General features: G+C 34.0%; 1 protein-coding gene across 1 annotated transcript in view; it reads right to left on the reverse strand.

Annotated features, from left to right (window-relative positions):
• Nucleotides 1–645: 645 nt before the first annotated feature.
• Nucleotides 646–12,755, reverse strand: part of Brwd3 (bromodomain and WD repeat domain containing 3) — a 93,014-nt gene continuing 80,904 nt past the window's right edge. Inside the window, exons 38-41 of the mRNA XM_052170667.1 lie at nt 10,675–10,838; nt 10,242–10,339; nt 9,275–9,433; nt 646–7,194 (exon numbers count right to left, since the gene is read on the reverse strand). Coding sequence (XP_052026627.1) covers nt 6,440–7,194; nt 9,275–9,433; nt 10,242–10,339; nt 10,675–10,838 — 1,176 coding nt within the window. The 3' untranslated portion in view covers nt 646–6,439. The remainder of the gene's footprint in view (nt 7,195–9,274; nt 9,434–10,241; nt 10,340–10,674; nt 10,839–12,755) is intronic.

A 12,755-nucleotide genomic window follows, 5' to 3' on the forward strand; every position in this document is an offset into this window, starting at 1 on the left:
GAAACTTTATAAAATTGGAAATTCTAAGGGCACTGAGCAGGCATTAATTAGAATTTTACAAATTAATAAAAGCATAATAGCATGATAGAATTTTGAAAGTCCTTGATATATGTTGAAAGATTAGTATGCTAATAGTTTTGCTAAACTTAGCTACTATATGTGTTTATATTCTGCAGGTGAGAAGTAACTTTATTAAGTCAGGTACTACAGATGGCAAAGGAAAGGTAACTAAAGTTACAAAATGAGAAAAATCACTCCAAATTTTTTGGGGAAAAATAACACCATAAAATATTTATTTTATTTAATGTTATATTTGGTCTACCAGCATTATGCATCATAAAAATGCTTTAAGTACTTATATAAAAATCTTGAAACAGATGGAAATGAGTTTAAATATAGCACCAAAAATCCCATTTAAAATAACTCACAAGCTCAATGTATTATTTTCAATTTATTTTGTGCATTTTTTGGAAAGTAGCTTTAAGGAGTAAACGGTAAATAATATAGTAAGCAAAGGGCACACTTCCCCCTTGATCTTCTCAATGAGGCAAACAATCTTCTGAATTCTTCAGTAAAGTTTTGTCATAAAAATTCTTTAAGTTTTTCTATTTAAGATATCTAGAGTGTAAAGAAAATACCGAAGCCTTCTAACAAAGAATTTTTAATGTAACATATTCACATAGTAGATAGGGTTAAAGCAGTCAAACAGCTAAACAAAAATAACACAAATATACCCTGACCTCAATCTGGGAATTGTGAAAATTGGGCTGTCAGTCAATTGATCCAATACCGCCAGAAGAGAGGTGAACTATTCTACAAGTCTTCTCAATTCTAAAAACACATAACAGACAAGCTACCCATAAAAGATGCAGACCAGTCTTTTGGAAGCTTATTTATCTTGAACTCAGTAGAATTCTTGACATTGGGAGAAAAGTTGTGGGCATAGATTTAAGGCCAAGGATGAGTGTTCCTGGTAAAACATTCAGACCCCAGCTCACTTCATTTCTCTCCCTCCTAGATGTGCATCCAGTTAAAGCACCATTCATAATAAAGTCATAGTCAACAGGCAATTCAACCACAAATAAAAAAAAAAAAACCACTGGGTATCCACATACCTCCACTGTTCAAATTTAACAGTAAGTATATTAAAATCTAGCCAACTCAAGAAGCTCTGCAGAATGAAGAGCTTGTGAGCGCATGGGGATGCTATTTAACGCACCAAACAGCCCACATTTTAAAGTGATACCATCATATTGATTACCTAAAGGTGATCCAAAGAATATCAGCAAGAATAGGAAACATCTTTTTTTTCCCCATAGGAAGCAACTCAGTTTCTAATAATTCAAAAACGATAATAATAAAATACCTTATGACAAGAAGACGCATGGATTACATGATACAATCTCTAAAGCTGGATAGTTGGAAAGGTTAACTTCATAGCTCTTATAATTCTTTTGTCTTGTTAATTTATCTCTAGTATGAATTAAGGCATAAAGCAGCGAGAGTGCAACTGATTCCAAACAACTTGGAATTTTATTGTAAACATCCCATAAAGAATGGCAACAAATTTAGTCCAGTATTTTTTGTCTTTGAAAGTAATTGCTTATAATGACCAACAACTGCCAAACAAAACATATTTTATAAACCAAGCCAGTTTTGTTGACCTTTCTTCCCCACTGAATTTTAGTTTAATGGACATTCTGCCCATACACAACAGCACATCAACTATTAACTGAATGTTTTTCCATTTTAAAATTTATGGACACTAAGAACAAATATAAAGTACAGTTTTGTTAATACTGTGTAAAGGATTACAAAAAAACAAGGATGATAAGTTACAGAACAAAGAAATAAATTACTGATTGCCATCACCACGGTATTGTTTAAAAATTAACATTTGTAGTACTGCTTAATGTATATCTGGTGACATATGCAAAGACATTTTCCAACTGGGTTTCTAGATATTTCAGTATGGGATTTTAAAAGTAAATTATGAATGCGATCTCAATATGTATCAATAATTTTATTTTTTTTTTAGAAAATAATTACAATGCTTTTATATGTCTAAGTCCCATATTCTAGATTTAGTTAAGATAGGTATAAGAATAAGAAATGGGCATACATATAAACACACCTTAACTCTAAACTGGAGGGCCTTTCTATTTTTTCTCTTAGGAATGAATATGAAATTTCCAGTCTGATTGAAGTATGCTATGTGAAGAACAGTCTTCATTGTGGAAAAGAAGGAGATATAAGAGCAAGCCCGAGAGGAAAGACAACAAAGAAATACTCAAGGATTATAAGACCATAGTAAGGAACAAATATCAAGAAACCTGAGTGCTCTCCATGTTCCATAAAATACAGCACCATAAGAACATTTCATTTGAATTGGATTTTACCCAAAACTTTGTAAATGTGGTAAATTAACATTTGGGTGTTAAGAGATGTAAAGAAAAAAACAGCATGCAAATATTTCACCATGAATTTTAAAAACAAGTCTTAAATTGATCTTAGAATATTTTCAGTAACATTCATAAAGCCTCGCCTGCCACAAAGATGTTGGTGAATGTGGTTAGCATTTAGAATAAAGGACTTTAAATATCAAAAGTTCCATTCCTTCCCCTAGAACTATTAATTTCAGATTTTCAAATGTTATGGTAATAGCTTAAAAGGCTGAACACCGAAATGTAGTGAAAATCACATGTTTTAAGACTCCTTTTTGAGGGCATGAAAATGCAGCTTTAAAGAAGTACCAGCTGGCAATTGTGCATAAAATGATTCCACATATACTAAGGTGTGTATCATTATCACAAACTTACAGATTCTGAAAAATGCTCTGAAAAGTTTTATTCAAAAGTCATAAGTGGCATTCACATCTTTCTCTTTTAATCACTGTATTGTCTGATGACAATCTACATGATTAAAACAAAAGCAAAAGATAAATCACTCTAATTTACAATATTTGAAAGCTAATTTAGGTGTAAAGGGAACTAAAGTGTGTAGAAGGAAACTTAGGAATTTTACTCAGTTCCTTTGTCTCTGGGGGAAACAAAGCACCCTAGGAACAATTTCTAGAATAAGCCTGATTTCTGTGGAGGGAAAAGAGAAAATACAAAGACCAAATTAAATTAAAAGAAAAGAGGGACACACTTACATGACAAAACCAGAATTGTCATCTAGAAGACATAATAACATGGATGATTAAGCATTAATAAATGCACAGGCTGAGCTCTAAAGAGGCAAATAATTGGTAGACAGTGTCCTCTATAGAAAATAGACTCTCTTTTTAATGTCTGGGATAAGGTATGTCAAACTAGGAAAAAGCTACATACACATAAGCACACAAGGACTTTTACAAAAACAAATTTAGTCATTAGGCTAGTGGTTTTGTGCATGTTTTGGAGAGCATCCTATTGCTAGCTGAGATACATACAGCAAGCCAGAGGGGGGAAAACATGATTCAATTTTATAAACATATACACATGCTAAGGTCATAAAGCTTGGAATCTGAACATTAGCATTCATGGGAAATGTTATAGTTATTGACTTCAGATATAGCATAGGATTAAACTTTTACATGTGTATGCTCTCATGGGCCTAAATAGAACAGTGGTCTACATTTGCACAATTCTTAACTCATTCCCTACTTTCTTTGCTATGGCTGAACCTAGATCTTATTTAGGTTTTAAAAGATCTCTAGAAAACTGAAATGATAGAGTATTCATTATGATACAAATTATGACACATTTGTAGGAAGTAGTATTAAAAAACCTAAAATATAAATTGGGGAAAGGGGAAGTCCAGATTAAAAAAGTAAAAATATTATTTCCCAGACTTTTATTTTCACACTTATGAAAATAATTTGCATGCAAACAGAAAAGTATCTGTTTGATTTATAATAAATGATAACTATACTCACCTACCATACCCTGGTGACTAACTCTTTAAATTCTAATGACTGAAATCAACATCACAGCAAAAGGCTGTTCACTAGTATTTCACAGTATTTCACTACATATAAAATATGCTTAAAAATGTCTTTAGCCTTATTATTCTAATTATGTAAGCCTAGAAAATCTTGACATTTGGGGAATAAATGTGGCATTTTTATTTTTCAAAATAAATTATAAATAAAGCTCCAGACTGCTAATATCACACAAATGACAATTCTTCTACATTTCAAGAGTCAGCTCTTCATAGAAGAATGTCAACAAAAATTTCATATTAAAATGGTACATATGATATACATATGGGTATATCCAGGAATTTAAGCAACTATAGTATGTTGATTGTTATAAGATAAAATGTTACTGACTCCAGGAAAAGACAGGCACAATTTAGTCTAAATGCCCAAGAGATGAATAAATGAAATAGTATATTTTAGTAAAAAATCAAATGTAGACTCTCAGATGGGAACATTTTGAATCTATACTATGGCTAAAATGGCAGTTGAGTTTATAACCAGAAATAGTTTTGGTATAGTGAAGAAAAACAACAAAAAATATCAGCTTGGTCTGCTCTCTAGCAACAGACATTAGTGCCATTAACAGTTCACTATATTTTCTTAAAGCCTGAATATCATTTCTACTGCAAGTGAAAATTGCTTAAGAGTATTAGTTCAAGAATAAAGACCCCAACCCCACCAAAAAAGCAAAGTTATGTGTGTACTCCTTCCTCTGCATTTAACAGATTTTCAGATGCATGAAATGATTAAAAGCATGAGACACACACGTCAGCTTAAGAAATATCCTGGGCTACCAGGCATACATTAAGAAAATGTTTTATCACACAAGTCTGATCTAAGTGTAACAAAACTGCTGTTATAAAAGCAGAGATCAATTATTATCCCACCTCCCACTTCAAGATTTTGTAACAAAGTAGCACATCTGTTATCTCAAATTTGAGGAATAAAATTGATCTTGGAACTGAAGCTCGCTTGTGGAAGCACGTGCACTCTATTGCTGTAAACAAGACCATACATGATTTTAAAGGGTTTTTTTTTTGTTTTTGTTTTTCAACTATAAAATAACAATTCAAAATATCTGTTTGCAGTGCAATGAGGCTCTTTTCTGGAAGTCTAGAACAAAAGAACCCTTTGGAATGAGAACAGAAGAACCTATTAAAGTTGCTTCCAAGTATTAGCTAGCCAAAATAGTCCAGCTCAAGTTAGGTGCTTTGATACTATTTATGATTCAAATGAAAACCAGTAACTCACAGCTGTTAAATAGTAAGTGGTAGCAGAGAAATATATGCAGTAGAGCAAGTCCACTTACACAAATATGTTCTATAAAAGCCTAGAGCATATAATACTTAGGAAATCTTGTTAATTACAACTATTAATTTGAGAGCCAATATGATTATTGAAAATTCTCAGCTTATAACTTAGGAGTTTTCATCCCTACCAAGCTTGTTCTATTTCTCCTTAGTAATGAGTAACAGCATCTATTCTCCTTAGCTTTTCCAGTAGTTGTAGTTAATAGAGGTAGCTGAGCTACTGTTCAAAGAAGTTATTCTTTGTGGATGAGGATTTTTTTTTTCAAATGTTTAAGTTACGTTTAAGCTACACAAGTTCTATTAATGCAATAAAATATAACAGGAAAAGAAAAATGGATGCAAGAAACTTTTGCATTTGGCACCTTGTCTAGATTGATACCTCAAGTATTCTCTTTTAATAAAGTTAATGCACACATCAGGACACACCACAATGATTTGCTACATATTTACAAGGCACCAACCCTTTCTCACCTTAAACGTGAATTAAGCAAATCAATGAAAAGCATATCAAGATACCCCCCACCCCACCCCAAAACTGCAGTATAAATATATACTTCAGTTCAGTAAAGTTCGTGAAAGTTTGGCCTGGGAAGAGTAAAATAATCCAGATCGATCTTACAATATAGAAACTGTAAACATTTAATAGCTGCCTTTAGGATTGGTGTATTGTGCAAAAGTTATTATTACTGGGTATAGGAATCAAAATGGCAAAAACAAACTATATAAAACTCTGTAAGAAGGTGCTATACTTCTGTGATACAAAAGCAAAGAGGGATATCTTATTGAGATAAAAATGTCATGCTACTCTTAAGAAGCAGAATGCTCCTTTAATGTAGTAAATCTGTAGTGTGTCTGTGTGTGTGTGTGTGTTTGTGTGTGTATGTATGTATGTGCGCGAGTGAGCGCATGTCCGTGCATGTGTATATGCACACACATATATGTGTGGGTAGAATTTGTTTTAATTTAAGGCCTAATGAGTAAGGCTTGTTTGAACAAATGAAGTGTGGAGATCTTGAAATAAATGTATACTGGCATAATGGAAAAGCACCAATGTGAAAGGAAGCAGAAGTCCCCACACAACTTGCTTTGTAGATTTTCTGATAAATTCCCTGCAGTAGAAGGCCAGTGATTTTATTTTTAAAAACTATTTTAAAATCTTTAACTGTTAATAATTCCATCCCATAAGATGGCTAACCCTGGCTTTTTCGGTCATTTTACGTACTCTGCCTGATCTGGATGTACCAAGATTCAGAGGATCCTCAGTGGACACAAAGTTGTCATTATCTGAATCATCATTATATAAAACAGTTCTCCTGCCTTGGTTTCTTGTTTTAATCCGTGGAAGTCTACTGAAACGTCCTGAAAACATCGTATCAAATTCATCATCTGCAACTCGTGCTCGTTTGGCTCGGCTCGCTCCTCTAGAGGCACCTCTTCCTCCTCTTCCTCGTCCTCTCCCTCTTCCCCCACCTCCACCTCTTCCTCGACCCCCTCGCCCCCTGCCACCTCTTCCTCTGCCTCCTCTGCTCCATCTACCCCATCTTCCCCATCTGCCTCTTCCTCCTGTGCCTCTTGTCTTCCAGTTTCTTTTTCCATTGGCATGCTGTTTTCTGAGTTTTCTTTTAGGTCTGGTTTGTATGAATTTGCTATAGTCATGGTCTCCATCAACATAATCTTGATCTGTTCTGGAAGTGGATTCAGAGTCAGAGTCAGAGCCAGAGGTACTTTCTGAACTTAAACTGGAGCCTAACTCTCCACTCTCAGAGGAAGATAAATGTGCTTTTTCCTTTGTTTCTTTCATTTCTTTTTCTTCTGCTCCCATGCTTTCATCTTCTTCTGAAGCACTGAGTAGTTTTCTTTTGGCTCCTGTCCGGGGCTCTCTGCCTTCAACATTTGTAAGAGGCCCATCAAGGGAGTGATCTAAAGGAAATTGAATGATTTTTGAAAATTAGGTCTTGACATTGTTAAGATAGTCACTGAGATAAAAAAAAATCAAAATTATGTATTAAAAATATCTAGTGCCCAAAACTGTTTGCAAGATTCATTGTAAGTATTAGAAAAGATCTATTTAAAGTGAAAAGATATTCACACTTGATTCTTGTTCCACTGCTTCTTTTGGAGTTAATAAAAAAGATACTGAAGGATTGTGGGCTTATCTGGGGAGAAATTTTACCATTAAACTTAAGAATTATAAGGAAACATAAATTACAAGTTTTATTCATTCACTTAAATACTTTGCACTAACTAGGATGGAGCAAGCATTAGAAGGAGGTTGGAACATGATGATGAATGAGAAAGTACTTGCTATCACAGTTCATACCAATGTGACTAAACAAATGGAGCATTAAGTAGAGATGACTTAACTAGTGTTGTGTCTAGGGGGTGCTATTTAGAAAGGATGGAACATTTAAAGAAGAAATTAATGAAGTGACTAGAGAAAGACAACATCTGATTTACATTTAAACACATTCCTGCTGTTATACAAAGAAGAGATTGTAGGAGGTAGTTAAATAGAAGTGGAGGTCAGCTAAAAGAACTCTGAAGTTAGTAGTCTAGGTAAGACATGATAAGATGATGACAAGATTTCGTCCTAGAAGAACAATCAGAATAAATCCTTTATTTCAAAGGTGGAACCAATAGGATCTGTTGAGAATGGTCGACATCAAACATTAAGAACAAAACATAGTGTATGTTCTAGGTTTCATAGTGTAAGAAAATGGGGAATGCATAGAAGTATTTGCGAAATTGGGAAACACTGAAAATACAACAAGTTTGGGCAGTGCATGGAGAAAAATTCTAGTATTCTAGTTTTAGGTGCCAGTAAAGAAAGGAAGGAAGAAAGGAAGGAAGGAAGGAAGGAAGGAAGGAAGGAAGGAAGGAAGGAAGGAAGGAAGAGGAATGAAGGAAGGAAGGAAGGAAGGAAGGAAGGAAGGAAGGAAGGAAGGAAGGAAGGAGGAGAAGTTAAGAGGGTAGTTCAATGGTAACATGCTTAGCATGCATGAGACCCTGAGTTCAGTTCCTGATATACACTTGCATATGTACATATATAAGCATACCCTAAAACAAATGCTAACATTATGTAGGTATATAAGCTGAATCTCATAAGATTATAGAGCTAGAGAGAGAATGCTATCAATTTTCAGTCTAGTGAGAGCACATAAAGGGCAAGAAAATGGATGAGGAAAACAAGCTATGTTGCTTAACATTTACAGATAAAGAAAAGGCAGCAGTGGTAATAGGGAAGAAATAGCCAGGGAGACATGAAGGAAACAGAGGAATACAGAAGGAGAGAAGACTGGTGAGTACAAGTACAAGGTCAATTTACTAAGTTGGGGGTTGTTTGGATTGAATTATGTGCCTTCAAAATTCTACCTCCCAAAGTACATGTGGAGAATTGAGCCTTGTATGAAGTAATGAAGGTCAATTGAAGTCTAAAATATTAGGGGAAAAAAAGGATGAAAATTAAAAAAAAATAGTTTCTATCTTTCCATCCTACACACACACACACACACACACACACACACACTCTCAGGCATGCATGCACACACTGTATGTATTTCCTATACAATTTATAGACAGTGTAATCACCCAAAAACGGTGGGGGGCAGAGACATAGTGACAGAGAAATATATAAAAAAATATGGCCTTAAGGGACACAATTTAAATGTGGTATTTTCTAAGCCTGGGGAAAATAAAGGTAATCTCTGTGCACTTTAACCCCCTGAACTTGGGGACTCCAGAACTGTGGGAAAATGAAGCCTTACTTAAGCTGCTCACTCTGGTGTCTTCTGGCTACAGACTAAGTCAGTATCAGGAGATAAGATATTTCAGTAGTCTTAAAGAGTTATAGAGGGACTACAGAGATGGTCAAGAGGGCCTGCTGCTCTTGCAGAGCTTAGTGCCCAACACCCACATGGGCAACTCAAAACACCCTCTACGGTTCATTATCCATCATAAGAAAATACAGAATATGTTACCTCTCTCATATTCAATTTCCTACCTTGTTTAGCTGGTAAAACTCTATTACGAAATGATTTGGCTTTCCCTGGGTCATGGCTATTTCCACTTCTACTATATCCACTGAAACTTGATGGAGAAAAAGGCCCATCCCCTTCATCATCAAGCAGATACAGTGAAACACCTTCAGCAGCATCTGAAACTTACATTTTAAGAGATTGTAATGTTAGCAAAATTTCATTTCTCAGGGAAGTTAATACGGGCTTCTGTATTATAAAATTCAAAGTTGGTTGACAACTGGTAGGACACCTATACTCCCAAGTTTTGGAAACTCAGATAGGGGGACAGTGAGTTTAAGATCTACCTTGGCTATTTAGCAAGACTTTAAAACCCATCCCCAAAGTAAAAGTGAAAATTTGATAAGAGAACACATAGTTGATCATCACTATGCTTTCAAACACAAACTATTGAAAACAAAACAAGGAAACATTTCTATCACATGTTTAATCTTCAAGTGTTATGTAGACAAGTATATTGTACAGATTCCTTTAAGTTCTTATAGAGCTGCAGACTTTCAAAGGGACATCAAAATTCATCTCGTCACGGGTTAGAAATGGATTAGCATTTAAGAACACTGGCTGCTCTTCTAGAGATTCCAACTTAGATTCCCAGCACCTACACAGCAGCTTTCAACCATCTGTAATTCTAGGTCTAGGGCATTTGACAGCCACTTTTGGACTCTGGGTACCATGCACATACATGGCATACAAAATACAAATAGGAAAAATACTCATAAACACAAAATAAATATCTTAGAAGTGATTTCCAAATTACCTAATCAAACAAAGAAACCAAATCACTTGACCTTAATGTCTTAGTAGCAATTCAAATGATTAAAAACTCATTTTTAATCCAAACTGATTGCTCTTTGCACTCTCTACGGTGGTACTACTTCTGTATCCTTGAGGAAGCATCAAACTATAGAACACAAAAAGTAAAGATATATTTACCAGGAGAAGAAAAAGGAGAGCTAGTCCTGGCATAAGCCACTGAGGTATTCTGGTCATTTTTAGGTTGTAACTTCATTTGCTTCTGTTTCCCTTTTGGACTGAAAAATAAATATACCATCTTTCTGTTAGTAATTCAGTATAATAAATTATATGACACAAAATTCTTAAATCAAGTAAAATGTCTCAAATTGGTGATTTGACAAAGTTACACTGCAATAACTAAAGAGATGAAAAAATAAAAATAAAAAATAATCATTCAAAGTCATAGGAAAACACACATAGATAGCAGCTTAGGTTACAATCTCCATCTTTATATAAGAACAAGAGTTCTTGAGTCTCTTCAGGCTTCCAGAATTTATTCATGAACTTTCACAAACAAGGTGCCAGGCACAAAAGGCTTTAAAGCATCAAATGCTGCATGGATGTGCTCTACCTGGGAGCTCTGCTGCTAGACAACGAGCTGCTACTGCTTCTCAGACGCTTTCTGTACCGTGGTCTTCTCCTCTTCTGACTCTGGATTGCTGACTTATATTCAGAGATGATATTTTTAATGTGATTTTCAAATAAGGCAGACAATCTCAGCGTCATGCTATAGATCTGGAAAGGTGGAAAGTACAGCCTTGCTTTAACAATTCCTTTTGTTTTAAGAAAAGTATGAGCATATCTGCATCAATATGAACATCATCTTTCCAGATGCAAATACATACTATCTATTTGAAAAGCTCTTGAGGAATTAAGATATCGTTTCAATTTAAAAAACTAAAAGCTTTAAAAGATAACATTTATTTCTGTGAAAGAGATGAACAAACCCTCAGATAACAGGAAGTTTTCACTGTAATAGTATTCTGTAAGACAATTTATAATATAATTCAATAAAACTTTAAAGATACAGCTATCCTTTGGCTAATAATTTTACTGCTGATAATCTGTTGTACGGAAACATCAAGGGGCTGTACACACATGAAAACATGCTCAAGGATATTAAAGACATTACCAACAGTCATTATTTGTATAGAGTGAAAAATTATGTCTTTAAAATCTAATTTTCTAGCAAAAGGATACTAGTAAAAACCAAAACAAATCCATAACTATGAAATGATCAGATAAAGGAAAATTTAAAATATCTTATTTTAAACAATCATAATAAAGACTAGACCATCTACCAACCCTCATCAGAGAAACTTTTTCCTTGAAGTAAACAGCACACTTAATGTTGAGACCCCCCAATTGATCAATGTGCAGAGAAGAAAAGAACATAAAAGTGCTCAACCATAATCAGTCTTTCCAAGGCTCAAGGAATCGCCAAGAAGAGAGGGGAGAAAGATTTTTAAGAGTCATAGGTGGGGTGGATGACTTCAAAGACACTTGTAGACATAGCAGGACAGATGCTCATAGGGACCCAGAGAAAGTGAAAGCATGCATAAGACTTACACAAGGTTCCAGACAGAAAAAAATCCCAGCATAGAGGCCAGGAAGGTTGCTATGCAATCCAATCAGTTGCTGAGGGGCTGCAGCATTTAATGGCTTGTAAGAGCGTGAACATTGGGGTTTTTTGTTGTGTTTTGTTTTGAGTGATATAATTAATCCCTGGTAGGCTGACTGCTTAACAGGCCCCAATCAAAAGAGTATCTGAGCAACACAAATTGACTTCATGAGGAACGAGCTTGTTTTTTTTTTTTTTTTAAAAAAAAAAAAAACAGTATCTCAAAGTTGGGTGGGAAGAGATGGGCAGTTTGACAGCTTACTAAGTGAATGTGTTCAAAATATAGTGTATGAAACTCAAAAAATTAGCAAAAATTTTAAGTCATAATACATATGTAACAAGGCTTGAAATGAGAAACCCAATATTGTAAAAGTATATAAATGTTAAGTATTAGTATAGATAGTCCTAGAATTAAGCACATTAAATATTAACTATAAATGAAAATGTGATAAAGTTTGAGATTTTTAAAGATATTTTTCTATATTTTTAAACTTTCTACAGACTGTATTACTCTAAAAATTATGATGAAAGGAAAAAAAAGCAAATAAATACTATCATGAAAGGAAGAAAACCAAAAATTATGCCTAGAGAAATTAGTGAAAACTTACTACATATAAAGAAGTTGAAGCAGGTAAATATATACCTACCATATAATTAGTTGGACAGTTGGATACATGTTACTTCAAAAGAAAATATTTCTATAACTATTTCTTGGTCTTAGGATGATTTCAGCTTTGATAATACATAGAGAAATATTTTATGTAAGTATGGAAAAGGTGGACCTTCCCAATAGGGTTCACTAGTTGTGATAGTAATGGGAATATCCACATTAAGAGCTAATTAAAAGATTTCATATAAATTAATATTATCAACTACCTTTATTCTTATCAATTCACTTACAGGGGAATTTAGCATTTAAATAATTAACTTTTCTTTGAAATGTAATTATAATTAAATAATAAAGAAGAGTTAGATGAGAAAGAAAAAGCTGATTAATTTCAGAATGATTACTCTAAAAGCATACTTATATA

The sequence above is a fragment of the Apodemus sylvaticus genome, chromosome X (assembly GCF_947179515.1).
Source record: "Apodemus sylvaticus chromosome X, mApoSyl1.1, whole genome shotgun sequence".
In the NCBI taxonomy this organism is placed as follows: Eukaryota; Metazoa; Chordata; class Mammalia; order Rodentia; family Muridae; genus Apodemus; species Apodemus sylvaticus.